This window comes from Excalfactoria chinensis, chromosome 4 (genome assembly GCF_039878825.1).
Source record: "Excalfactoria chinensis isolate bCotChi1 chromosome 4, bCotChi1.hap2, whole genome shotgun sequence".
In the NCBI taxonomy this organism is placed as follows: domain Eukaryota; kingdom Metazoa; phylum Chordata; class Aves; order Galliformes; family Phasianidae; genus Excalfactoria; species Excalfactoria chinensis.
This window is the reverse complement of record NC_092828.1, coordinates 38,511,489-38,537,459: the sequence shown is the minus strand read 5'-3', so window position 1 is coordinate 38,537,459 and position 25,971 is coordinate 38,511,489. Positions and strand designations below refer to the sequence as shown.

The following is a 25,971-nucleotide window of genomic DNA, read 5'->3' as shown; positions in this document are numbered from 1 at the left end:
TATACAAACAAATTTACAGAAACGCTGTGAACTGGAAACAAAATGTGTTGCTTGGTCCAAACAATTTTGGAAGGTGAGTAGATGCTTCATTTCCCCAACAGTCACTAGAAGGCTTTTGTATGTGCCTGAATCAAAATTAATTGCCTGGGTTCTCCAAAATGTTCAGTTCCGAACTCCAGCATCACACTAGGACTTCAGACTGCATTTGCTTTCTAAGTGTTTGTTTCTCTGGGATGATGGAACACAGGAAAGCAGTGAAGAGTCTGCTCAGTCTTCTGGCATTAAGGCTGACTTTGTATAGGGCTTTGGGAGAAGAAAAAATCACCCTTTCTGAGAGGTCTAAAACGTCAAATGGAGCTTCATTTGTGCAAGATACTGAAGCTTACTTTACATTTCACAGTAAGCTTTGATGAATTATCACTATATTAGGACTAGAATTGCAGGCGATTATGGCAATGGATCAAATGTGCATGCATTTAATAAATTATTTCATTAATATTCTGAAATACTATTAGTCGAATTACTCTAAACTAGGAACTTTCCAACTGCTAGCAAACTTTCCTAGTATAAACATGGAATTAATCTTCAGTCTAACATGATTTTGTTGCTACTTACAGGACATGATTAATGCTTAACACAATAAGAAATACATCAAATGGTCCATTTTTATTGCATTACAGCTTGCACCACGATGCCATTTGCACTATGTTAGTTCAAGCACTGGCTCCACAGCTGTATCTGTACATATATAGTGATTCCTTTAAACATCTATTAGGGCTTCAAAGGTGGCATGCACTGAAATGACAACTTGCTATCTTTTTCTCAAAGAAATAATGATGAATTTTAAATGAACTGAAATACCAGAAATTGAAGTATTGATGAATTTTAATGTCTATGGAAAACACAGAACCAATTGGCTCTTTTCCACAGGAATAAATTGAGTATTTTCACTATAAATTTTCCTCTCCTACACAATAAGTATAAAAGATTATTACATGATAGTTGTACAAACCGGAATAGGCATAAAAACTACAAATTTTGGAAGTGCATCTTTGACACCTCAACAAAAATCTGGCAGTCAGGACAAAAAGAGTTCAGCCATGCCTGAACTCATGTGAAAGAATGGCTGGGCATTTGCACACAACCCTCAGCAGCTGAACCCTCATGCTCTCAGCCCCAAATCTGCTCCAGAACACAGACCCAAGTGATCAGTTACACTGAAAGAAAAAAACAAATAAATTCAAGCTCCACAAATTTTTAACAGGCCAAGCAAAGTCCTATGCCTGCAATGCACATTTTTATCACTTCTGATCACAAGTCAAATCCCTTGCCTCAAGGCTGTGGCACTGGCAACCATCAGAATCCATCTTTCAACTTGACAGTAACTTTCACCAGAAGATGTGAATGCTGTCTAAATTCTTCCCCTCACAGAGATGCCCCACTTCAGGAGAAGAATATTTTTCCCCAGATGTAATCAACAAATACTTAACAGAGAGCTCACTGTCCTCTGCAGATGGCCACAAAGTGTATGGAGAAGGTTTCAGCCCCTCTCCTCCTGCCACCCAGGCCTTTTCCCCCTTGCACTGGTGCTGTATGTTCCTCTCTGCCTATGAAGAGTGCAAGAGTGTGGCTGAGAGTATTCTTACCTTCATATACACACTGGCAAACCAACAGCAACCATTCAACACTAACACCTCTCCCAAATACAGGGCTTTTCTAAGCCAGTTCTAAACTTTTTTAAAGGCATTTCTGGAGCGTAACAATCTCCTGGAGCCTCAACTCCTGCCCCAAAATGTGAAACAAGGAGGTAAGGACAGACGTGTTAACCCACCCAGTGTACAATCATGGTGTGCCTGATGCATAATATGGCAAGGGATGAGACCAGAAAGGAGAAGAACGCAAGACCAGCAGAACTCTCTATAAAGGTATTAACTGACTCCCTGCTGGTAGCCATTTCAGGGTCATGAACTAACAGTAATTAAAAGGACTTACACACTGGGCTGGTTTCAAACTCAAATCTTCGACTGAAGCCACCGTAGCCAGCAGCCGTCCGAGCTCGGATCTGGAAGACGTATGCTGAGCCTGGTTTCAAGCCATCTGCTGTAATCGTGGTCTCTTTCGATTTGATGATGGTGTAGCTTGTCTCCTGGTCCTTTTCCCAACACCAACAAAAAACACGAGTTCAAACACACAAATACTGGCTCTCACAGAACAGACTCTTAACATCTCCCACAACAGCGTTACAGAGAATTAATGAAATACACACTTTTAAGGATCTCTTCCCCTCAAAAAAAAAAAAAAAAAAAAAAAAAAAAAAAAAAAAAAAAAACCAACAAAACAACCCTGAGGGCACTTCCTACAGTACAAAAGGAGAGATCTGATTTTCCCTTGCCTTGCAGCTTTTATAGCCAGTGACTCTAAGAAGAACATGAGGCATTTCCACCCATAAATAACAACATACAGTAACAGAACTGGCACTGCAGTAGGGGCAGCCTTCTGTATCTCTGGATGTGCACATCTTAGAAGGCAGTGCAGTTGGCACAGAGATGCCTGGGGCAGCTGAAAGGTTCAGACTACAAACAAAAATCAGTCCCAAGGCACTGGAAAGCAGAAAACAGCTCCTCTGCCTTAAAGAGGGATTTTGATTTATATCAAAAACTACTTCTCGGTAATGCAATTAGGCCTAAAAGAGAATAATATATTACACATTGTACAACTTTATGCTGGCATTTCTAGCACCAAGAATTAGATCTTGGCCAGGAACAGTCAACTAAAACTACAGGAAGATAACTAATTTTGCAGTGTTCTTCTGAAGAAATGAACTTGAAGAAAATTTGCTGAAATAAATCTTAATTTAAATCAGTTTCTGATGTGAAAGAGTTTCAGTTCTTTGATTAAAATTTCACTCAAATGCTTGGTAATTACTCTTAGAATTATTTACTGTAACACATAATCTTGACAAGAGCTCATAAATTAAGGACTACGAATTGGGAAACTGCTTTTTATTCACCCTACCCTCTCAAATCTAAATTATTATGAAGTAAACAGGAGTCTGGGGCAATTTCCCACCAAGATTTTTGCATCTCTATTAGGATCTGAACTGATTGTTCTTTTTTCTTTCTCACTTAATGGGCAACTTTCCACAGATAGTAACACATCTGTCTGAGGCCCTGGGAATCTCCAAATGTAGGATCACATATTTTCTCACTGAAGCCTATAGCTAAGCAGGGCTGTATTGGAAGTATTTATGTCTACCTGCCCTTTTTTTCTCTTGTTAAGGAATGAATTCTCTTAAAGGAATGTGATCTGATGAATCTCTGTTTTCTGAAGCATTTAATATTGATCATTCTCATCCACTGGAAATGAACACTGCGAATTCACTGTTATAAAGGGCTGAAACCCAAGAGAATATATATGACAGTAACAACAAACAAGAAGGATCAAGGATGACATCCCAAATATAACTGAATGAATAGTTAAAAAGCACTAAGTGAATATTAGTTCACATATTTGCTTGCATGTCAGCCCAATTAGATTTTTAATACACTGCTGGCTCTGCAAACATTTAAACACTTGAGCTTTCCTACAGAAGACACTAAGCTTTGCTATCAGCCTGAAACAAATAAATCAAGACAATATAGACTCAGACGGGCTGTAACAATCTCCCCATGAATGACTTGCACTTTAAGAACAATTTACTGAAGCTACCTGTGAATAAATTTTGAATCACAAATACAAGATTCTAAAACCCTATCATTTGTTTGAAAAGAAACTAAACAAGACAAACATATAAATGGATTTTTCCGGCCTTACTTATTTGCTCATCATTAAAGTTTAGAGTCTAATCTCCCCGGGCTACTCCAAGGTAAGGAGACAGTACATCACAAAATTCACTCAAAGTCAATAAAAAAGTCTGAAATTCACCAATTCCAGAAAAACCATATCCTGACTCTTTGTGCTTTGTTAGAATCCCACCACTTTGCTATAGCAGTGCTGCCAGTACCCCGAGAAATTACATTCAACTAATTTTTTCAAAATATCATATAGAATAATTGAGCTGGAAGGAACCATCAAAGATCAGGGAACTCAGCTTCCTGACCACTTCAGAGCTAACAAAAAATTCAAGCATGTTATTGAATGCATTATCCAAATGCCTCCTAAACACTGACAGGCATGGAGCGCACCAGCCACTTCACCAGGAAGCTTGTTCCAGTGTTTGATAACCCTCATGGTAAAGAAATGTTTCATAAAGCCCAGTCTGTACAGCTCTGTGTCATTCCCACGCATCCTAATAAACATGTCAGCCACTCTGCACACAGACCTTTCACACTTCCTCTAACTCTTGCTCTGGAATCTGGTTTCACTCCTCCTTCTCAGTTGGAAAATGAAGGTCACCTCTCCTTCTAGCTCCCCATGGAACTTACAACAGGTCCCCAGAAAAATGCTAGGCTGGTCAGCACCTTCTTGCACAAAATTTGGACTGCTGACAAATCCAGCTGGTTCTTCACCTCTGGAGGTTTCTTGTCAGAAAGCTGGGGGCTCAACCCTATTTAAGCCACTCATACTCTGTTCAGTTTCCCTCAAATAGAAAAGAAAAAAACCATTTTATCCTGATGCAGAAGAATTGTCCTTCCCAGCTTTGCTTGGACTGCTGGACTGAATCTCTCCCAGAGAGAAAGAAAGAAGAGGATGAAGAGGAAGGTGGTCCAGTGCTGCTGAGTGCTGAGTGACCTTACCTATGCAATAAAACTAGCTAAAAATCTTCTATAAAATAGAAATTCAACAACAAAAAAATGAGAGCTGTGACTTAATTTCATTATTTTCTTCCATTTTTTAGGGAGAAAGCCTGGTTACAGCTCCAGCTAAGGCTATAAATTGCTTTTCAGATGAATTCTGCAAACCTCATTTTTGGAAAACTTAGTTGAGCTGCATAGTTCACAAAATATTATTTACAAAAAAAAGAAAAAAAAAAAGCATTTCATAGAATCATAAAATCCTTAGAGTCAGAAGGGACCTCTGATGGCCATCTAGTCCAACTCTCCTGCAACAAACAGGGACATCACAGCTAGAGCAGGCTGGCCAGGGCCTTATCCAGCCTCACCTTTAGTCTCCAGTGATGGGGCAACAACCACATCACCAGGCAACCTTTTCTGGTGCCTCACCACCCTGACTGTAGAAGATTTTTTACTTATATATAACTTAAATCTACCTCTTTTGAGCTTGAAAACATTTCCCCTTCTTCTGTCACCACAGACCCTGCTAAAGAGACTGTCCACTTCTTTCCTATAGCTCCCCTTTAGATACTTAAAGTCCACTATCACATCACCTTGGAGCCTTCATTTATTGGCATTTCCTTTTAAACTTCACTAATTTTTCAATAAGAAAAGATGTCACCATTTGAAACAGGAGCAGAGATGGTCAACCTTTGTAGGAAAACTGTTTCTCGTTACACAGAAATCTAGAGCTGGCAAAAAAAAAGGCAAGCTTTTAAAAGCCACGATGCTCTTCTTCACAACAGAATGGACACAGTCTCACTTTAATCCTCCCTTGCTTCCTTATACCCTGGACACAAAACCAAGTGAGGAACTGAAATACCAAGTGCAAGGGGTAGCCTGATATTTCTGAGAGTATATATTAGCCTCATCCCCAAACCCTCCTATTTTTAACAACTGAACAGGTTCTACCCTAATGTGATAAGGCTGAGGAGGAATCTGACACAGATTTAATGTATTTGTACAAGAGAAGCGGCACACTAATGGAAAACAACACCCTCATTTCAAATCTTCCTAATCATTTACTGCAAAATCAATGTGACATTGATTTACGCATAAAACTGCTCCATTCCTTTCCATGACTCAGATAATTATAACCAGAAGAAGAGGACAGGAAAGAGAAGGTACTTGGGATGCTCGGCAATCAGTCCGTCACACCTTTTCAAAATATTTGATTTCGTATTCCAGGATGATGCCGTTGGGTCGATCTGGCTCCTGCCAGGAAAGGGAGATGCTATTTTTAGTTATCTTCCCTTTTTTCACACTACTGACTGGAGAAGGTGCTGCAAGACAGGAGAAAAACAGAACAGACAAAACCATGGTTAGTAAGACGGTCTGCCCCTTCTGAACTCAAACTCATCAGCACATCATCCTTAGCTACTGCAAATCAGTGGGCCACTTTGGTGGTATTTGGCCATTTTTAACAGCTGGGAATCATGCTGCCTACTGCCGCAATTAGAGCAGTAATCATTTACCCCAGGTGAGGGCTACGGCTGCATGAAGAACTTGTAACAAATGCTGAGCAACCAACTCTTGCCATTACTGGCATTTCTGGAAAGCTTTGGATTCCAGTATGTGTTGGTTTAGATAAACCAACAGCTAATAAAATGCAAGGAGAAATGAGATGCAAGAGGACGAGCTTGACCTGAGCAAACCAATTCAGCATGATCCCCAAAAAGCAGTGGGCTCGCACAGATTTTCAGCAGCTGAGGATCTGACCAGCATTGCCCACTTGAGCAAAATAAATACAGGAACTAATGTTAGTGGCTTGTACCTCAACCTTGTCTTTTCATGCATTTTTAGATTCATCAACCCCACAACTTGTCTATCCAAACACTTTTCCAATGCATCATGGGCCTATATTACCACAACAGAATTACATGTTGATTACACCTTGCCATCCTTCAGCTGCTTTGCAGGTATGCATTTCAGCACATACAGAACACTTTCAGTTATGCAGGCCTCTTAATTTTGCCTTGTGCACTCATTAAAAGCAAGGCACCATCCAGGTCTGTTTCTGGCGCTGAATAGGACAGCAGGCCATTATGATCTTTGGAATTCAATTACTCTCCATAAATATCGCTGAGGTGTTGCAGCTTGTATAGTGATGCTAATTCCTTGCAAATGGCAACCATAAGTATTTGAATAGTGATCACCCAGCTGCAATCCCCGCTCACAGTTCAGAAGCTCACACTGCACTTGGGGAAGCAGTGGAATACGAACAGCTATACAGCTCTGCTTATTATTATAAGATGCAGCCCTGGAAGGTTATCTGCCCTTCGCGGCACACATGTGCATGGGAAACAGACTTGCTTCTTTGTTTTCAGTCCGATTCTGCAGAGACTTTTCAAGTTGTGCTGCTTGGGATTTATTATTATTATTATTATTTTAAACCAACCCTGCCAGCTCTGTAGGTGAAAGTTGCTGTGGGAAATGCAACCACAAAACCCCAGTTGCTTCATGCCAGAGATGAGGAAATAAAGTCAAATGGAAAAAAAGAAAGAAAAAAGGGGAAAAAAAGGGTTGGGAAAAATTCACAGAAGAAGAACGAGCAGCTTCCCCAGAGGAAGACCAGCCCATGACTGGCCAAGAGTCTTTGAATCACCCTTTGGACAGGCCAGATCTCAGCAAGGATTGCGCAGGGACTGCAGGGATGATGGCGAAGTCCCTTGGGGCAATACTGAGAACTGAGTGCAGAGATAAGCAGCAAAGAACACATTTAATCTCCTAGAAGTTATTTGGAAATTACTTCTCCTGAGGACTGGACTGACGGATTTTCATAAAACCCCCCAAAAAATAGGAAAAAAAAAAAAAAAAAAAAAAAAAGAAAGAAAAAAAAAGAAAAAGAAAAAAGGAAAAAAAAAAAGATAATTAAAAAAAAAAAAAAAGCCCCAAATCAATTAAGAAAAATAAAGACAACAAATGAGTTAAGTTTGCCAAGTCTGTTTTTCAGCCAAAAAAAGTAGGGGAACTGCTCCAGGCAATTATCCCTGGAAACCCTGAAGGTTAGCAGTGAGCTTTCTTGTTTTAAGCAAGTTCTTGCATCTCAGCCTCTTTTCAATCCCAGTTTTTCTCACTCCTGTTTACTAATCTCTCACTCACTTGGCTCTCAGAGGATACTGAAAGGTGTTGGTCATTTCCATATTGTTTTCTGCTGGAGAGCTGGCATCAGCTGCACAGACATGTTAGCTTCTTAGCAGTGCATACACCACTGTGCTGACAACTGCTCCACTGAGCAAGTAAAAACCACCTTGATTTGAACGATGATCATGTTATTTAGGTAAGCACCACATGGTGCTTTCATCCACAAATGTCACCTTATCCTCCAGCTAACGTCCTTCACAATTTCTTGTACTATGTGAAAGCTAAAACCAACCTAGACTTAAATCCACTAATCTGATACAGGACCTTCCAAAAATTAGTCCAGCTGTCTAAATGAGTGTTGTGCAAAAACAGCTGAGTTGTGCGTGTGTGTTCTGTGAGATGTGTTAGCCCAGAGAAGACACAGCAAGCAATGAGCTTGTTAATTAGGATGATCTTCCCACCTCATGTAAAGGAAGATACACGGTTTTCACACACATCAAAAGTCCCATTTCAGGGTGGGGGTACCAAATAACAGGCATTTCAACTTCAACAGGGGACACCGAGAGCCACATGGATGCTGTGGGTGATGGAGGCACAAGAGGGCTTGGCAAAATGGGCTTGCAACCCTCCAGGTCTGTTCTCCAATGCCCCAGATACCTATAACATCTACCACAAGCTTCCATAGCTGGTGGTAGAGTCTACACTCCACTAAAACACAGCTTCCACTTTAAAATGCAGTCTGCTTTGCCATAGGCCTTTGCTTTGCTAGTTAGCAGCTCCATGAACTTAAATCTCTTGCTATGTAAGTCTCAAATGCTCAGCTGTGGCTATGCAGAATATTCTACTGGGAAAAGAAGGGAAGATAACAAAACGAGTAACCGAATTCTCAAAGTGAAATAGAAAAGGAGTAACTGTATCCTTTTTGAATCTCCTTCAAAAGAAGCGTTAAAGTGTAACTGTGAGATAAAGGCCAATTAAGTAAATTCAATAAATCCCAGCGGTGCTGGGATGATATGGCAACTACTCGGCATCCTCAACACAGGGAAAGTACAATGCTCTGAATCTAGGAAGGAAGGTATAAGTATTTTAGAGTTTTCTTTGTCAAACAAAACGTAATGCAATCTGGGTGACCACACAAAGCCTGCAATCATTCCATCTTAAAAGCCTGCAACTGGATACTGTGCTATATGATCTCAGGACAATAAAGGGATTACTCGAAACTTGCTTTTTAAAGGTCACTGCTTCTGCAAGGGCAGCTTCCTTTTAATAGAAAGAAGGGAAGCCACAGAGTAGTTCCATTTGAGTACAACATGTTAAAAAAAAAACCAAGTTGACGTAAGAGTCAGGATATATAAAGCTGTAATCTCTTATGTTTTTATGCAAACAGACAGAAGTCTTGTTCAAACCTCTGCCTTGACACTACAAAGAGTGGATGTACATAGCAATTGTTTACATGTTGCATTACAAATAATCTGCACATTTGCATTAATTTCAAAGCAAAACACTCAAAATCAAAGAGGAATATTGCATCATTTATGCTTATGTTCACCATTCCTGAGAACAGCCATGCGTGTGATGAAAGCAAACAGAAGATGTAACTAGGTGTGAAATTGGGAACGTACATTTTGCTTTCCAGAGACCAGGATTAATCAGGAAGCAAATAACATCACACAACTGATTTGACAATTTTTAAAATTCCCTTTTCTAACATTTCTTAAGGAGAATAACAAATGCAAGACTCTGCAGAAGATGCACCAGTAGTCACATCAGAATAACTACAGGAGATGATTTCATGAGGAATAGACCCTTTAGGACATTCTTCCTCCACAACCTTTGATAATGACATTAGCACTGAATTAGCTATCTATGCACCAAACTCAGTATTTACAAAATACTGTTCTGTGTCCCGCTAACATCTAATATACAACGACGCTTATGGGAATAAAATGTTAATTATATTTTAAGGGAAACTAATGTTATCAGGTGAATGACCACTGCAGCGAGATAAAACAAATAATCCAGTTTCTACATTTCATGGTCTATCTAATGCTCTCTCCAGCCCAATTATTTTGCTTTGGTATTTTTCACTCTGGCACAAACAACAGCTAATGGCTCCCCATCTCACCCTTACCTTCACTGAGAGCATGCTTTTCCATTAACTCGTGGGTAAAACCAAGCAAAACCCACCAGCTCACAGCACCTTCGCTACACTATGGATTTTTCATGTCTGTTTTACATGCATTTGCAGTTTCTTTTAACCTGATTACACTCCCTTACATGCAAACATTTGGGGATCTAACACTTCAAACCTCTCATAAGCCCTGGTGTTTCTCCATCTGATGCCATGTTTCTTCTGCAGTCTGACAGAAGATTTAAAAGTCAAATTTACACTTGTGATTAAATCAATACCTTCATCTGTCATCACAGAAACAAATATTTATGTTACCATTAATGCACATATAAGGCTGGGTTCAGTCGAAGAAAATGAAAGCTGTATGCAGCAAAAGAGCAACCACTAGACAAGTAATTGAGGTTCCCCTTCAAAAGTCTGGTTTAATGCAATTTTCACTCAGTTTATAATTAGTAACATTATTCAGTTTTTTCTCAGGCCTTTGGTGACTTTGGAGGTTGGAGTAACACCTGCATTATTCAATTAACCACACTACAGGCATGTGAATTGCCTGTGTGATAGTGTGATATGCACGCTAATAAAAATACAAACACTCTTTTGAAAAGAAGTGGGAAAAAGGAGGACTTCACTGTACTGTCTCTTTGCATCTCTGTATTGAAGCAATATGCTTTTGGAAAAGCTCAAAACCCAACAGTTCGCCAAGGGAACTGCTGCTCTAGATATTAGACTTGGGTCAGAACTTGGCATTTAAGTCATAACTTCCCTTTTGTGTTGAAACTTCTAATATCCAAAGTGAACCACAGTTTTCCCTGTGAGGAAGTGCAGTAACACCACCCACCTGACTACTTAGACAAACAGGACAGACCCCAATTTGCAATTATTTCTAAGTACTTTTGCAAACAGAGTAAAGAAAATGAAAGGTCCTTGGTCTTTGTATCACTGAATGTTATTTCAATCCTACCAGTGATTTTATATGGAATTTCACAGGCCTTACATGTGAGGGATATGTTTTTGCCATAGGTTTAATCCAAACACCTTGCAAAATGCAAAGTCAGACCTGAAACACAATTCAAATACGGAAATCTTCCTCCGGAACGATTTTTCAAGGTATTGCTTGACTAAATAGGGAATTCATGCAGCTTCTTTTCACACTTCAAATATCAAAACAAGAACACAACCTTCAAATTTCCTTCACAACCTTCAAATTTCCTTGGCAACAAACATATAGTGTTTATTCACATTTTCTGCCTCCCAAGAACACCACCTGAGGCAAATGCCAGCTTTCTGAACAATTCAGTCTCTGATACCCACCTCTATTCTGAATACCAAAACCTGAGATGCCATGATGTGTGCCATGAAGTCGCAGAGGTCACACTGTGTCATGCAGAGAAGTGAACCCTATTCAAGCCCCAGATGGCCATGGGAAAAGGCAGGGCCCCATTTTTGTAATGTGATTCCACAGTAACCTGCAACCAGATTTACCTTACGCAAAAAGGGTCAAACTTTTGGGTGGAAATCACTCCAGACCCCGAAAGATTAAATGAAGCTCCTTGGGCTTGACAGAAAGACATGACCTAAAGCCTGAGACGGTCATGGAGTTGAGGTGCTCCCAGACCTCTGTGCCTCCCAGTTGGATGCAATGTTGGGTTTGTGCAATGTGAAAGCCAAGTTGCTCATTTTGGAGGTCACATTGTCTCTTTGACAAAGCTTTTCTCAGATGATTTCTCTCTGTGCTTCTAGTCCTTGTACCTAGGACATTACAAAAGTACCTATGTTACAGGCAAAGAGAGCAGGATGGATACCATAGTTTTGTAGGCACTACCAACCTGATGCCTTTAATTGTCAGCAGCCCCACAACAGAGAAGTGTTCATAGTTAGAAGATAACAGAAAAAAATCCTCCATTTCATGATCACATTAGAGAGATAACACAAGTAATCTGCCCACAATTTGCATTAGCACAGGGATAAAGGTTAATCTCTTGCTTCTGATCTGTGTAACACCGACTAGATATACCCAGTTGAGACTGAGACTGCAATGAGCCAGTGTTATCTAAGGTTTTTACATTTTCTGTGCCCAAATATCCTATCTCTTGCTTTAATTCCCCTGCACCAGAACAATTTCTGCATGCATATACAGGTGCTTGAGAAAGTAAGCAAAGTAGACTAGGATAAAACAGAAAATATGTATATATATATATATAAATACATATATATATCAATATATATATAATTGAATCATAGAATAATCTAGTTTTTTCAAGACTTTCAAGATCATCAAGCCCAACCATGAGTTGATCAGCAACCTGATCTAGCGGGTGGCTACTCTGCTTGTAGCAGGGGTTTGGAACTAGACAGTCTTTAAGGTCTCTTCCATCCCAAGCCATTCTATAATTCTGTGGTCAACTTATCTACCCGTAAAAAACTATTTGCTTCTTGCTACAAATCTGTGTATGAATGCTCGGGCCATGACATGTAGCCAGTCATGTAAACTGTGTTAACAGAACAGACAGCAAGACAGTAGCGATACTGCATATATAAAACCACTACTCAAATCCTCATTGTGTTCACTTGGGTAATGAAAATATATCCATAAAATATGTACTGCTATTGAAATTAATTACTGATTATTGGCACTTAGATTTCAAAGACAGTAAAACACACAGCTTTAAAACATTTGCATGCAGCTTTCTCCTACTAATCAAAATACGGCACTAAATATAAAAAAGCAGCACACAACAGCTACTCTTTAAAGGACAGTGGCTGCAGTCAATGCAAGCTTTGCTGTTCACATCAGTGTAACAGGCTATTCAGCTTTCCTTATCGTCAGAGGGAACAGAGCAGATTCAGAGCAGAGCTCACAGCCCAGCTGCTTTTTCCACGCTAACATTTTACTACACTGATTGGCATGAAAGGAGCACTTAGGGACCCGTTCTGGGCTCATGGCTCAGTGGTAATGGGCATGGCACCCATGCAGAACAAAACAGCTTTCTCGCTCTAGTATCCTTGGTTAAGTTTACACCCAGAGACAACACACACATCCCACAGACAAAGGGCTCCTGCAATTTCAGAACTGAAGACAAAACAGTGCCTGAAGGGCCTATCTTCAAGGGAGCTCGCCATCCCTACCAAGCCTCTTCTGCAGTACAAAGGGCAGTCTGGCTATTCCCTTACAGAGCCCAAAGATGGCTCCTTACCCAGAGCACACACCAACCCTCTTTGCTGCCTTCAGGCAGTTTTCCAAAATCACCGTTTTTGCATAGAAAAAAGGAAGCAAATAACGTCTAAAATTTCTTAATGAAACTAAACCACGACACAGCTACAACACACTGTGATTGTGACAGGATTACTAGCACTGCCTAAGACATCACAGGATCTGAACACTAAATTACAGATCTCTTGGGGTCAGACTTATGTACACACCACCTTCTGTACAACAGTGAGAATTTTTAATGGAATCTATCATATACCACTGCCACCTCCAAACACTGAATTACCTTGGGTAAGACTGTTAAGAAAGAACAAGAGTTCAAAAAATGAATTGGATTCTTGCCCTTTGCCATCTGTTTACTGGGCAGAATACACATGCTTTCAGTCCCTTACAGTTGCAGATGCAAGACATTCTCTTACACAAAAGGTGAAAGCTGTAAAATGAAACTCCGATTTACAAACTTTGTTTAAGTAAAAAATGTACAAGCTTTCTTACTGCATTAGCAGCATATGTTAATGAGCACAGTCACCACTGGAAACACACACTGTTGGAGTATTCAGAAGTTAGAACTCTAGTGGCACTTCACTTGTCATGAGAAATTCACCGTTCTGTTGTTCTTTTCAGTTCCTTTGCGATTTCCAAGATGACTTATCACAACAGTTTTAGAACACTGAATACACTGACCTCAAGGGAGGGAAAGTATAAACTTAGGCTTGTTCACTCAACAAGTACATTCAAGGCCTTATCAGGAATGTCAACTTACGAGAATCTTAAGGACTGACTGGCTATGCAATGAAGGCTACGAAGAGCACGATGTTCTACGACTGTCCAATTTGGTTTGCTGGGCTTTTTTTGCCCCTGAAACCTGAATTTTTGCAAACATCCACATTCTGTAGGGACTCCAAAGCCAGTCAGGCCAAGCAAGACTGGTCATGGCCAAAATTCACCATTTGGAGAACTTATTTCCAACCACTAGGCTAAAAGCTGATGCTGGTGTAAATACAAATGAATATATGTCAAGTTCTACAAAGACAGCCCCAAATAGATTGTAATTTGCCTCTTCTTCTGTGTCCAGTCTATAGTGATGATCATTTCTGGTTCAAGGTCATATTCATGACAGGAACTCACCTGGTTAAGCTATAAGGCCAGTAAATCTCCTTGTGCCTGGTATGATGATGTGGAGTGACAGCCCACAGAAAGGTTGCATTGAAACCATGCTGAAACACTAATTTTGGATTGGTATATCCCATGGGGAACCTCTACCCACAAGGCACAGATCCACAGGGAGCTGCAATACCTCATCTTCACTTTCTACAGCCTCTGGAAATCAAGATGTTAAGCCCTTCTCAAAGCTGGGGAACAGTTTATGGTTAAGACCAACGTCAGATTCCCTTCATGTCACAGAATAGCTGTAATTTCCCTATATTCCATTAGTGGTTTAGTTGTGAAGCCTAAGAATAAATACTATTGATTCACAACACTTGTTATAAATTCACTCCCAGCAAGGTGATAAGGACTTTAGCTCTGATCCATCAAAGTGCTCTGGGAAAACACTTAACTTTAAGCGCATGAGTACTAACACTGCTGTCAGCACTTTGCTGGATCATAGCCACAGGGCTCAGCATTTTGCAGCAGAATCCTCATTATTGAGTACATTTATCAGGTTAGCTTCCTGCACACAAAACAGCCCCTCTCCTATCATTAGTAGCCTAATATCTTATTTGCATTTAAGTAAAAGGTTCCTTTTAAAAATCATGGGTCATTAAAAACAAAACAAAACCATAGCTACTGAATAAAATGCACAAAATGTACATGTTCCTGCTTGCTACCATCAGTCACCTTCTTAATTCCTAGATTGGTTCCTTTTCTCATACAAGTCTTGCTGCATCCTTCTCCCTGCCTCTAAATGTGCTAAATTCACCAAAGGCAAGGACCATTTTTAAACTCCGTGGGAAATTTCCTTCTCTGCCAAGCCTGCCACTCTGTATGATACACCAATCAGTCTTGCTGATGAATTCTAATATTAAAGCCAAATTACTGAGCACTCCAGCGGAATCAGGGGCAGCCAAATAAATTCCTTGTGTTTCCACTTGAAGAACAGCTACTGATGAGGTGCAGCAGGTCAGAGGCAAGAACAGAGTAAGTCCTTAACTCCCGTGGTAACATAGTTTTGGACTTCCTGTAGTATTCCTTCTCTGTTATCACCATCTTTCTTCTCCTGTCTTGTATATAAATGCAAGAAAAGCATAAGCTCCACACTTTCAATAGGACCCTGAGCCAGCCACAGCTCTGCATAACCACGAACCAGACATTTTCCATAAGCAAGTTCCTTAAAGAAGAACAGAAACCCTGAAATTAATAGGTTATGCAAGAACGAAAAACTAGAATAATTAAGTAGCAAAACACCAAAGTGACTGAAGAGCTGAAGTTAGAAGGTTTATATACCTCCGATGTACAAATCCACACTCATCCCACCTTTACCCATCAGGTCTCTGTGTCCTGCCCTGGCTTCAGACTAATGGTGGTTTTCTGGATCAGGTCAAGTCTATCACTCAGCCCAGTCTATCATTCTTTTTAAAGGGAATGGCAGACAGAGAACAAAATCCAACAGGTCTCATTCTGCCTGCCAAACTCAACACCCTGCCCACATCTGGCATTTCAGCATGACCAGGGGTACCTGTTTGCCCTAAAATCTCATGTTCCAAGCACTGAAATGAAGCTAACAAGCAAATTCAGTGCATATCATATTGCATTACAGGTGCTTGGGAAATAATTCTTGATATCACCAAGGGAAATCTTGGTGCCTCCCACTTCCCAAGAGCTAACTTTTGCAGTGACTGCAAGAAAATGAAAGGAATAAAACCCACACCAGCTCCTTCTGCTGGAAAGCAGTATGATGCATGGTCTGTCCAATCGGCAACCCTACCAGGTGAGCAGCCATAGCCATGAATCCTCAGTGAGAGTCCTGAAAGAGCTACCTAGCTAGGTTCTTGCTACTCAAGTGTAGGCATTTCCTTACATTACAGATGTATAAAATGCTCAAATGGAACTAATATGAACTACTGGACTGAAACAGCTGCTTGGGCATGAAATGGGGGATTTTGCAATGCTCCTTTGGAATGAAGCACCAATATCTCCAGCTTGAACCTATGGCTTCCCAAGAGGAAAGAACTGATTTATCAGATTTTTAGGGAGAAATGGAAAGTGCTTAATGGATTTGGCAGCTCCCCACTGTGCCACCTTCTGAATGTTCCATGTCAGGGAGAGCATGCTTCATTTTGAGGGAATCCAAGGTGGAACTAGAGGACAAGCACAAGAATAGAAAGTATGAGCTATGAGCAGAGACAAAGAAGCAAAGCCACTCAGTCCAGAAGAAAAAGGACTGAAAGAGAACATTAGTCTCAAGTAAAAAAAAAGCAGCTCTCCCTAGAGCAAGACAGAACAGAATTAAATTTAAGAAAAGTTTCCAAGGACAAAAATAATGAACCAGAAAGAAATAATACCACCCCATGAACCTGTGGCATCATCCTTTGAAGGCTTTTAAGTAGATTAGATGAACGTATCCTGAGATCTTTCCAGAGAAACAGCCAGGCACCATAAGGTGAGTGCCAAAAATAGCATGGATGTTGAAAGGCAGAAATTTGGGAAGCATGCATTTCATGTCATTTACCAGCCCCCATGTTTGTTCCAGGAGACATAAGGCAAAAAATCTGAATTGCTGCAAGTGGCTAGTCATGCAAGGATGGCACCATGATAAACGCATCAGCCCAGAGGAGATAATACCCTGCTTTTTGGCACTGCCAGAGACTTGTAAGCATGACCATGGGTAAGTCATTTCATCTTTCGCTGCTGTTACCTGTGCAATGAAGATAATGATAATTCCTTTATCTATTTTGACTTCAGGGGCAGGAACTAACAATTCAGATGCTGCCAGCACAATCTTTGCTTTGTCCTGCAGGCTCTGCTCTAAGGCAAATAAAGAAAAGAAGGAATACCTGCAAGCATTACTCCTGGCAGCCAGCTTCTTCTATTTAAATCACAAGCAACTTGGCGACACCATGCTGAGCTCAAACGTGGAACAAAAGCCCTACATGAGTGACAAAAAGTAAAATTACAGAGCAATTTGTGTTAAAGGCTTAATTTTCTTAATTTAATAACTCTCCAACTTCTGCCTCCAAGTAGAAGCACTAGTTGTGTGCTTACAGATGAGCGCTGTGTAAATTGCTTTGCTGAGGTGAAACCGCAGAGATCACAATCAGGCAACACAAAGCACAGGATGAACATCAGTGTTGTGAATGGGATAGGAGCAGCTGTGTATGAAAGCAGGGCTCTTGACTCTCCCACTCTGCAGAGACATTAGCTTCCTGCATGTTACAAACACAAGCTCTCTTCTGACAAAACATGGCAGGCTTTTTCAGTCCAGTTGGTTTCTGAAGGCGTTGAAAAGGATTTAAAGACAAACTCAAGAATGCTCCAGGAACAGCTTCAAATCAAAACGCTGTTGATGTAAAAATCCAGTTGCTGACTGCACGGGGACTCTCTGCTTTGATTTTCTCCACTTCTGCTGACAGGTTATATCCTAAACACCTGTACTCAGACACGTCATCACAGACTCTGCAGTTCAGAGCAATGTTCCAGGAACAGGAAAACATTCCAAGCACCTGACTTCAGGATTCTCATGGTCCCAACAGATTTCAAATGCTTTAAATTCTAGCTGTGCATGTGATAAATAAATGGACCTACCTTTAATTTTCCTCTAGTGTTAGCAAAACTGTGGTCAACAAACTGGCTTCCACCTGTAACACACCTAATGTGATCTATATTAGTTGTTGGCTTGAACTGGTATCCTCCTGCTGCAGTATTTTTTTCTGCTTTGCTGGATATATCAGATCAAATATTAAGCAAGATATCTGCACATGGAATAGCACAGCAAGGATTTTATGCCTGCTTTGGCTTTCATTTTGGATAGTGCTGCTCTCAAAAGCATTAGAGAAAAAATAAGCCATGAATTCACATTCTAGATCTGTTTACTTCCCAGCTATGGAATGCCAACTACTGGCTTACTACTTGTAGATACAGCTAGATAGAAGCTTGTAGGGACCATGTAACCTAATGCTCCAGATTAATCATTTGTGAAGCTGCATTCCCAAATATATCTTGAGGCTCCTATGACCTCTTCTAATCCAGCAGTGCCACAAACTCATTATGAAAAGATGAAGGTAAGACAAGTCTCCCTGCATACCAATTCATAGAATATCCCAACTTGGAAGGGACCCGCAAGATTCACATATTCCATCCCCTGGCTCCACAGAGCACCACCCAAAACCCAAACTCTATGTCTGAAAGCACTGTACAAGCACTCCTTGACTCAGCAGCTCAGGGCTGTACCCACCACCCTGGGCAGCCTGTTCCATGCCCACTACCAGCCTCTTCCTAATTCCTACATGAAGATGATGCAGCTCCATGCCATTCCCTTGGACCCTGTCACTGTCACAGAGAGCAGAGCTCAGAGCTGCCCCTCCATTCCCTGTGAGGAGATGCAGCTGCCATGAGGTCCCCCCCTCAGTTTCTCTGCTCTGGGCTGAACAAACCCAGGGACCTCAGCCACTCCTCATACATCCTGCACCTTTAACCAGACCTTCCTGGGACACTCTCCAATAGTTTAATTCCTTCTTATATTGTGTTGCCCAAACCCACACCCAGTGTTTGAAGTGAGATCTCACAGCAGAGGGGACAACCCCTCCCTTCACCTGCTGGCAGTGCTAGTCATGGTGCACCACAGGGTACAGTTGGCCCTTTTGGTTCCAGAGCACACTGCTGGCTCAGATTCAACTTGTTGACAGCCAGAGCCCCCAGCTCCCTTTCCATGGGGCTGTTCTCCAGCCTCTTGTCCCATAGTCTGTGTTAGACATCCCATCTCTACCACAGAAAAAGTTGAGCCAAAAGGCTGAGCTAGAGGAAGGACAGATCACTCACCTCCTCTCAGCTCTGTAATTGCTAAAATCCTGATTGGGAAATTCTCCCTTAGAACAGCTGCTTGGCTCTTTGTCTGATTTGGAGCAGAGGAACAACCCTAAGCAAATGTCCCACTCCTTCCAACACTCATCATCCCTATTCAGAGTGTGGAATAGACTATCCTAGACTATTGATGAGGAAATATCAATGCCTATATGCCTGTTTCCATACATGCAACACAAAAACACTTCCCTTTTTGGTATTATCCTGCACGTTTGCAATTTCACCTTCACTAATCTTCATACTATAACTGCTCACCTCATCCACTGGCTGACTGAAATTGTGCACTGAAGATGCCAATGCAGATTGTGACAGGATGGAGTGGCTGCTAGAGCATATTGCACAAATATCAGCTGCTGAGAGGCATTTGCTTTTTCCTCTTTCACAGGTCTGTCATGTTGTCAGCTCCCACTTGCTTTTGGAAAAAAATATTTTACAGTTTTTTTGTTTGTTTGTTTGCTTTGTTGTTTTTTTTTTTACCACTGAGGGCTACCCACTTAGATACACGTGGGAATTCATAAAGCCTCTTCAGACAGTGTCTTTAGTCATCCACAGGACTGTCATCTCAAGATCAAACATGTCAACAGTTTATCTTCATGGGGCCAGAGCTCAAAATATTTGGACTGAAGAGCCAGAAACTGAGCCCTACTGGTTTGATTCTATTCCATTCTATTCCACAGGACACTGCCTATCAGGATGGCTCTCATCTCCTTAAATATGCCCTTTATAAATGTGAGTTAACAGTAAATGGCATTAAAAATGTGAATGATGAATGTTACGCATCCAGCAGGATGATTAAATAACGAAGTGTAGATACTGGGATATATTCACTTCTCTGCCTTCTGACACGATAATTGATTAACACTAAGCTATGGCAGAAACAAAACAGAGATTAGCTTCTCTCACAATTCAGCTTCCATTCTCCTTTATTTACTCCTTCTTTTATACAGGGAAAACAATCATTAACTAGTTCTATCTGTTCCTAATTCAGCAGTATTGAAAACTGGATTCTAACAATGCAGGTAATTGATCCCATTTTTACAGGACTGCCTTCCAAGCAGTAGCAAGGGTAAAGAATTCAGGTTACTAAAGTCTCTGAAGTGAATGCAAGAATAAGAAAGACTTGGGTTTAAATCAAGATTCAGTTACAGTGAAATACTCAAATGTTGCTAAACTTCCCCTTAAAACTGAGAAGTATCCTTACCTTAAGAGAGCTAAAGATAGCCAAGCAGGCTTCTCAAAGAGTAATATTTAAAGCAGTTTAGTTAAAACTGTACAGATAAACTGATTTCAACCAGAACTTGTTTTATGTTCATTTATAATGAATTAGCAAGCTTATAGGTAGCAGGTAAAGCAAACTAATCAACTTTAAATCAACATCTCTAAATATTACGGCCAGAAGAAATGATTTAGCCCTTCCACAAAACATCGCTGAGTTTTCATCTTCTTTTCAATCAATAACAATTCATCCCTCGGGTATATTATCAGACATCACCACACTGTAAGTATTGCCCATCTTGCTCTATGTTGTTAATTACAAAAAAAATCCCCAACATTTATACCTAATAGTGGTGTCTGCTTAGGCTCCATGGACTACCCTCTCATAGGCCTTCTTCTACTAGTGATTAATTTATTAAAGAAAACTAGAAATGTTTTGTTTTTTTTTCTTTTCAGTGTTATCATTCATTTAAAATGCTACGTAGCCAGAAAAGAAATATCCCATGCAGCCATACAGCTGCTGAACAACTGTTTGCAAGGGCATGTATTACCTCAAATGGTACGCAATCGTTTTATTTATTGTGCACCAACCAAAATTACTTAAGCCATTAATGGCTGTCAAACTGCTTGTGTACTACTCTGATAAGAGCTTCATATTGCTTACCTCTTTCTCCTGTTAAATGAAAGGCACTCTGACCGCGTAGGCACATCTTACCTTGTATCTCAAGAAAGATATTGCTATCGCCCTTTCATGGTTTCCAGTGGCCACTTAGGGATTGCATCTGCTGCATAAATATGGACTGGAAGTTCCTACCTGCATCATTTGGGTTCTGCTTTCATTTTGAAGCAGCTGGAGATAGCTGCTGTCTTATTTTGTTTATTTGGAATATAGTCTTTAAAGCCTGGATGTGACATTTAAAAGGGCCATTAAATGCCCATACCCTCTCTTGATCATAAATCTTGTCTAACACAGCAGTATATTATTATCTCAGTGATCTAATTCTTAAGATCATCTCCTTACTGGCAAGAGCAGGACAGTCATTATGATAAGCTCTAGGAACCCAAAAATATCTCACTCACTGACCCAATAATAAACCTGATCCTCTCTACTTCATCTTTTCCTCAGTAAGGTACGTCAGATCATATACTATGTCTACATACTAAACGACTTGGCAAAAGGATTGCCAGAAAATTGTGGCAAAGGTCAGCAAGACATAACATTGTTAAAAGAATGAATATCGAAATTACTATACTTTCATGCCCTGAAGATCTTGTGTTCTCAGCATCCTGGAGGAAGGAAAACCAAAAAAAGACTTTTAGAGTCAAAATTCCAAGGCTGACCTCAAGCAGAAATGCAAGCTGTGGCTGCACACATATTCAGAAGAATTAAGTAGGAAGACTCAAATCTACCCAAGTCATCAGGTCAAACCTTACTTTCCTTTACACAAAAGGTCACTCCCATCAACATCTTCAGAAGTAGCGCCTGTGCAACTAAGACTTGAACTTGATCCACCAAGGAATGTGGAAACGTAGTATAATGTAGTCCACTAAACACTGAACTAGCCAAAGTAACAAATGAAACATGCCCCCAAAAACTGCCTGAACCTATGATCAGCTGCAAATTAACACAGAAAAATTCAATCATTCCATTTTGGAAGCAGTCACTTGCATCATCTTGAACTGTTCATCAGCCTTTGTCGGGAAGGACTCAGACAACTCTGTGTTCGTGTGCTGAGCACTTAAAGGTAGATAAGAAACACAGAGGGAAACAGAAGAGGACACAAAGGAACTGTTAGGCTCATGGCATAACCCTGACTCCAGTGGAATGCACTGCCACCAGACCCTGCTGGCTTGTGGTCTCTTCCCCGTCCTGCTGTGTGATCTTGGCAAATCCCTCTTGCCACCTGTAAAACCTGTGAGAAGGGCATTCATGTTCTTTGCAGAGTATGGTGACATTCACGGTTAGCGTCTTCATCCTCCTCTTTGGTGGTAGCTTTTCTGTGACAGAAAATATCTCTCCCCCAAGACTCTCACTGTCCATTCCTTCCCAAACACATTTAATTAAAAAGCCCACAGTGCTGCTGAGCTGCTAATGATGATCTTTTATTGAAAAGCCGCCCTTCCTGGCAAGTTGTTTCTGTCTTATTCCTAGCCATGATTTCCAGCCTTACTTCCATAACAAGCTGCTTCTAACTACACACTGGTGGCCTGACAAGAAAACATGCTTATACCCTAACAACAATTTTTCTCACTGAATGCAGCACAGCCCCGTGCCTTGAATTATTTCCTAGGCATGTCTCTTCCACATTCCCTGGAGCCCAAGCATCTCTCCTCCAATGCTGGCACTCAAATACCTGTGTGACAGAACTCACACTGAAATGAACCTACTCCCTCCTGTCCCTCACTTTTTTTGCTGTTGTGTGTGTGCGTACAAAACACAGTGGTGAATACTGCTGCTGGCAATGGGGAAGCCTCCTGAAAGGCATAAGTATCAAGGGTCTGCAACATGATTGTACCAGGGAAGCATCTGTTGCCTTTCTGAGCTCTCTCCTATCACTTGACTGTACAACTGCTCGGATGACAAGAGTGTCTCTCTGACAGGCTCTTAAGTATTCTAAACTAGATTAATCTCTGAGCAGAATACAGCAAAGCTATAGATGCTTCCTAATGGTTTGAAGTGCCAGCTCCCATGATAAATATACACCTCCTACATGCAATTATGCCTGTTTCTTAATAGCATTAAGATGGCTCCAAGATACTAATTACCAAATAAGAACTTTGTGATTATACTCCATCATACCTCACTCCTGACATAGTTTCTTTTAAATAAACAAGGATTATGGTTTGACAGCACCAAAGAAAAGGGAGTTTCTCCTTTGATCTGCTTAACTTTGAGTGTGATCATGGAATTACAGAAGAGAAAAAATTCCCATTCACTGGGAAGTACTGACAGGGATTCATTGCAGCCATTTCACCACTCTTAAGAACAGTTGTTAGTCCTTTTATTAATCAGTGGGAGGACTGATGCTATCTGAAGTGAAAGCAATCTCACTAGCTGATTCCTGCTGCTAGAGTTTCAGTGTTTGGCATGAACCGTTTGCAGACTTACTTTTACTATTTGAGGTATTCCCCATATCTTTCATAACATCATCAGATAAAATAAACCTCCTGTCTACATTAGTTGTTGGCAAGTTACTGGCAAACACCTTACGCCCATAAATAAAAGGTACAGAAATGCTTACTTTCAAGGCACAAGAGAGGGCTATCAGAAGCCAGATGTGTCAAAGCTGTCCAAACTCAGAGGTATTACCTTTCCAGCAAACTAAACAGCAAAATCCCTAGCTGCCTTCAATAAGCCAATGTTGAGCAATTTTTAGGGATCTTCTTTCAGTGCTCCCTCCTGACATTAAAATACATAATCACACCATTACAGTAACCTGAGAAAGAAGTCACCTGGGTGAGATTATAACCTGGGTAATCCCAAAGAGTGGGAATCTGTAGCATTAAACACAATGTGAAAGGATGCACTAATGATAGCAATATTTTTACACTGTTCATGCAAGCACAGAGACAAATGTTGCAATCTGTCTCTGTCTGCCTTTCTAGAGTGCTGTTTTACGACACAGTTAATGATTTGGCAAAAAGTAATAGCCTTGTAGTGCAGCAATTGCAAATGATCTTTCCCTTGCTTCTTTGAAGATGAATAACGGAAGCCTGCGTTTGACCCCTTTATGAGCATTTTGCTTGTGGTGGGAGGAGGGAGGGAGGAGGAATAAACACCTAAAAATAGAAGTGTGAGAGTGATGCTATGATATACAGCTACCTTGTTTACCATTATCCTTAGCCATAGATTTATCACCTTGCTCTTAAGCTGTACATCTTTCCTTGTTTTTTCTTTTTTCTCTTCCCTTCTAATTGGAACTCAGTCTGCAAAATGTAATTAAAGCTCTCATAAATACCGCCAGCAAGTGTACCTTTTTTCTTCCAAGCAACTACCAGCATCTTCCAGAAGACCTCATCAACCCCTCACTGAATACAGACTAATATATCTTCGCACAGGCCGTTCAGGATTGGGAAGCCAATCTTCCCACCTTCCACATAATTAAAAGTCACCCACATTATGCTTTTCCTTTGCCACTCCCTCCCCTTCTCCAACACATGTATCACCCTGTCATCGGCTCCTTCCTTTCATCTGATTTATTCAGTTTCTAATCACTGAGCAAAATCCAGTGCTCCTACAAAAAGCTGATGTGGTCCTAGGCAGACCTTGGCACGAGGCTTCCTTTTTCTTGCCTCCTCACATCTTATATTAAAAGAAGGTGCTTTTAACTCTCCTCTAAGGGGGATTATTTCCTGCAATCTAGAGAGTTTATTCATGCCTGCAGTGAAAAAATACCCTTTTCTATTCAGGGTAAATGACTGAGACATTAACAATGAAATTCAATGGTACTTCAAAGACTCCTCTGGGCCCTAAAGGTTGTGAAGGGCTGCCCAGGGACTGAATGAAGACCAGTTAACCGAACAGGTGGCTTCATTTGGTCTGTGAAAAATAGCCCCTGCTTCTCTCGGAAAGGAAAACACTCCCAACTGGGCCAAATGCCTGCTACAAAAACGCCTGACTTGAGGCACCTCCGAGGTTTTCAAGCACCCACTAGGCAAACTGACAAAGCAGCTGCTGTGTGTAGCCTGAGAATTGCTCCAGGAGACATAGCCCCAGATCTCTCCCTCCTCAGAGAAGGAGACAGGTGACAACTGTGCAACTGACCTTACAGAGCCGATGTTTTAGGAGTGACATCGTGCATCCCATCCCTATGAGAACAGCTCTACTCATATGAGGCAGAGCAGCTGTAGCAGCAGAGGTGAGCAGACGAGACAGCAATACGGTTCAGATATTTGGATATTCTCCTGCTAAACCACTGGCTGAGCCCCTGAAGCACATGCCTGACCTCAATCATAGGGCCGGGGAGCAATAACTGCGTGACCCCCCCTGGCTGCAGCCTCCCAGTAGAGGACATCCCGACGGCCCTGTGTGAGATGCAGGAGGCAGCCTCATCTCCAGCCCCGGCAGAGACTGTCCCAGGAGCCGGGTTCAAAAGTTAAGAGGCAGAGAAAACAGGAGGAGCCGCTGAAACCTTCCCTCAGCTCTCAAGAGGATAAACAAAGTGTCAGTGTCTTTAGCACTTCATTACTGCTATGGCTTGATTTTGTTAAGTGCTTTTTTTGGACCCTCCTCAATGAATAGTTGCCAAGATACTCTAAATACTATTACTGCTAAAGGCCAAATAAAACCAAACCTATTTACTGAAGAGGTAGCAATTGCTGTCCCCCTGGATAGAAAGTCAAACGGATCAGGATTTTAGTTACACTGAATTTCAACGGCACAGGAATTTGCAAGCACTTGCAATGAACAGACATATTATTAATGGTATTATTAATGGTTCTGTTTTTAGCAGACAAAGCACAGTTCACCATCCAAACGTATTCCAGTCAATACCCTGCACTCAGCCAGGAAGGGCAGCTGGACCTGGATCAAAGACTGTCTT

At 41.0% G+C, this 25,971-nt stretch overlaps 1 protein-coding gene across 8 annotated transcripts in view; it reads right to left on the bottom strand.

Annotated features, from left to right (window-relative positions):
• The window catches only part of EPHA5 (EPH receptor A5), a 197,671-nt gene that overhangs the window by 48,052 nt on the left and 123,648 nt on the right, over positions 1 to 25,971 (bottom strand). For all 8 annotated transcript variants that reach the window (XM_072335476.1, XM_072335469.1, XM_072335473.1 and 5 more), the window contains 2 exons: positions 5,931 to 6,055; positions 1,993 to 2,152 (listed from right to left, as the gene is read on the bottom strand). In XM_072335476.1, coding sequence (XP_072191577.1) covers positions 1,993 to 2,152; positions 5,931 to 6,055 — 285 coding nt within the window. The remainder of the gene's footprint in view (positions 1 to 1,992; positions 2,153 to 5,930; positions 6,056 to 25,971) is intronic.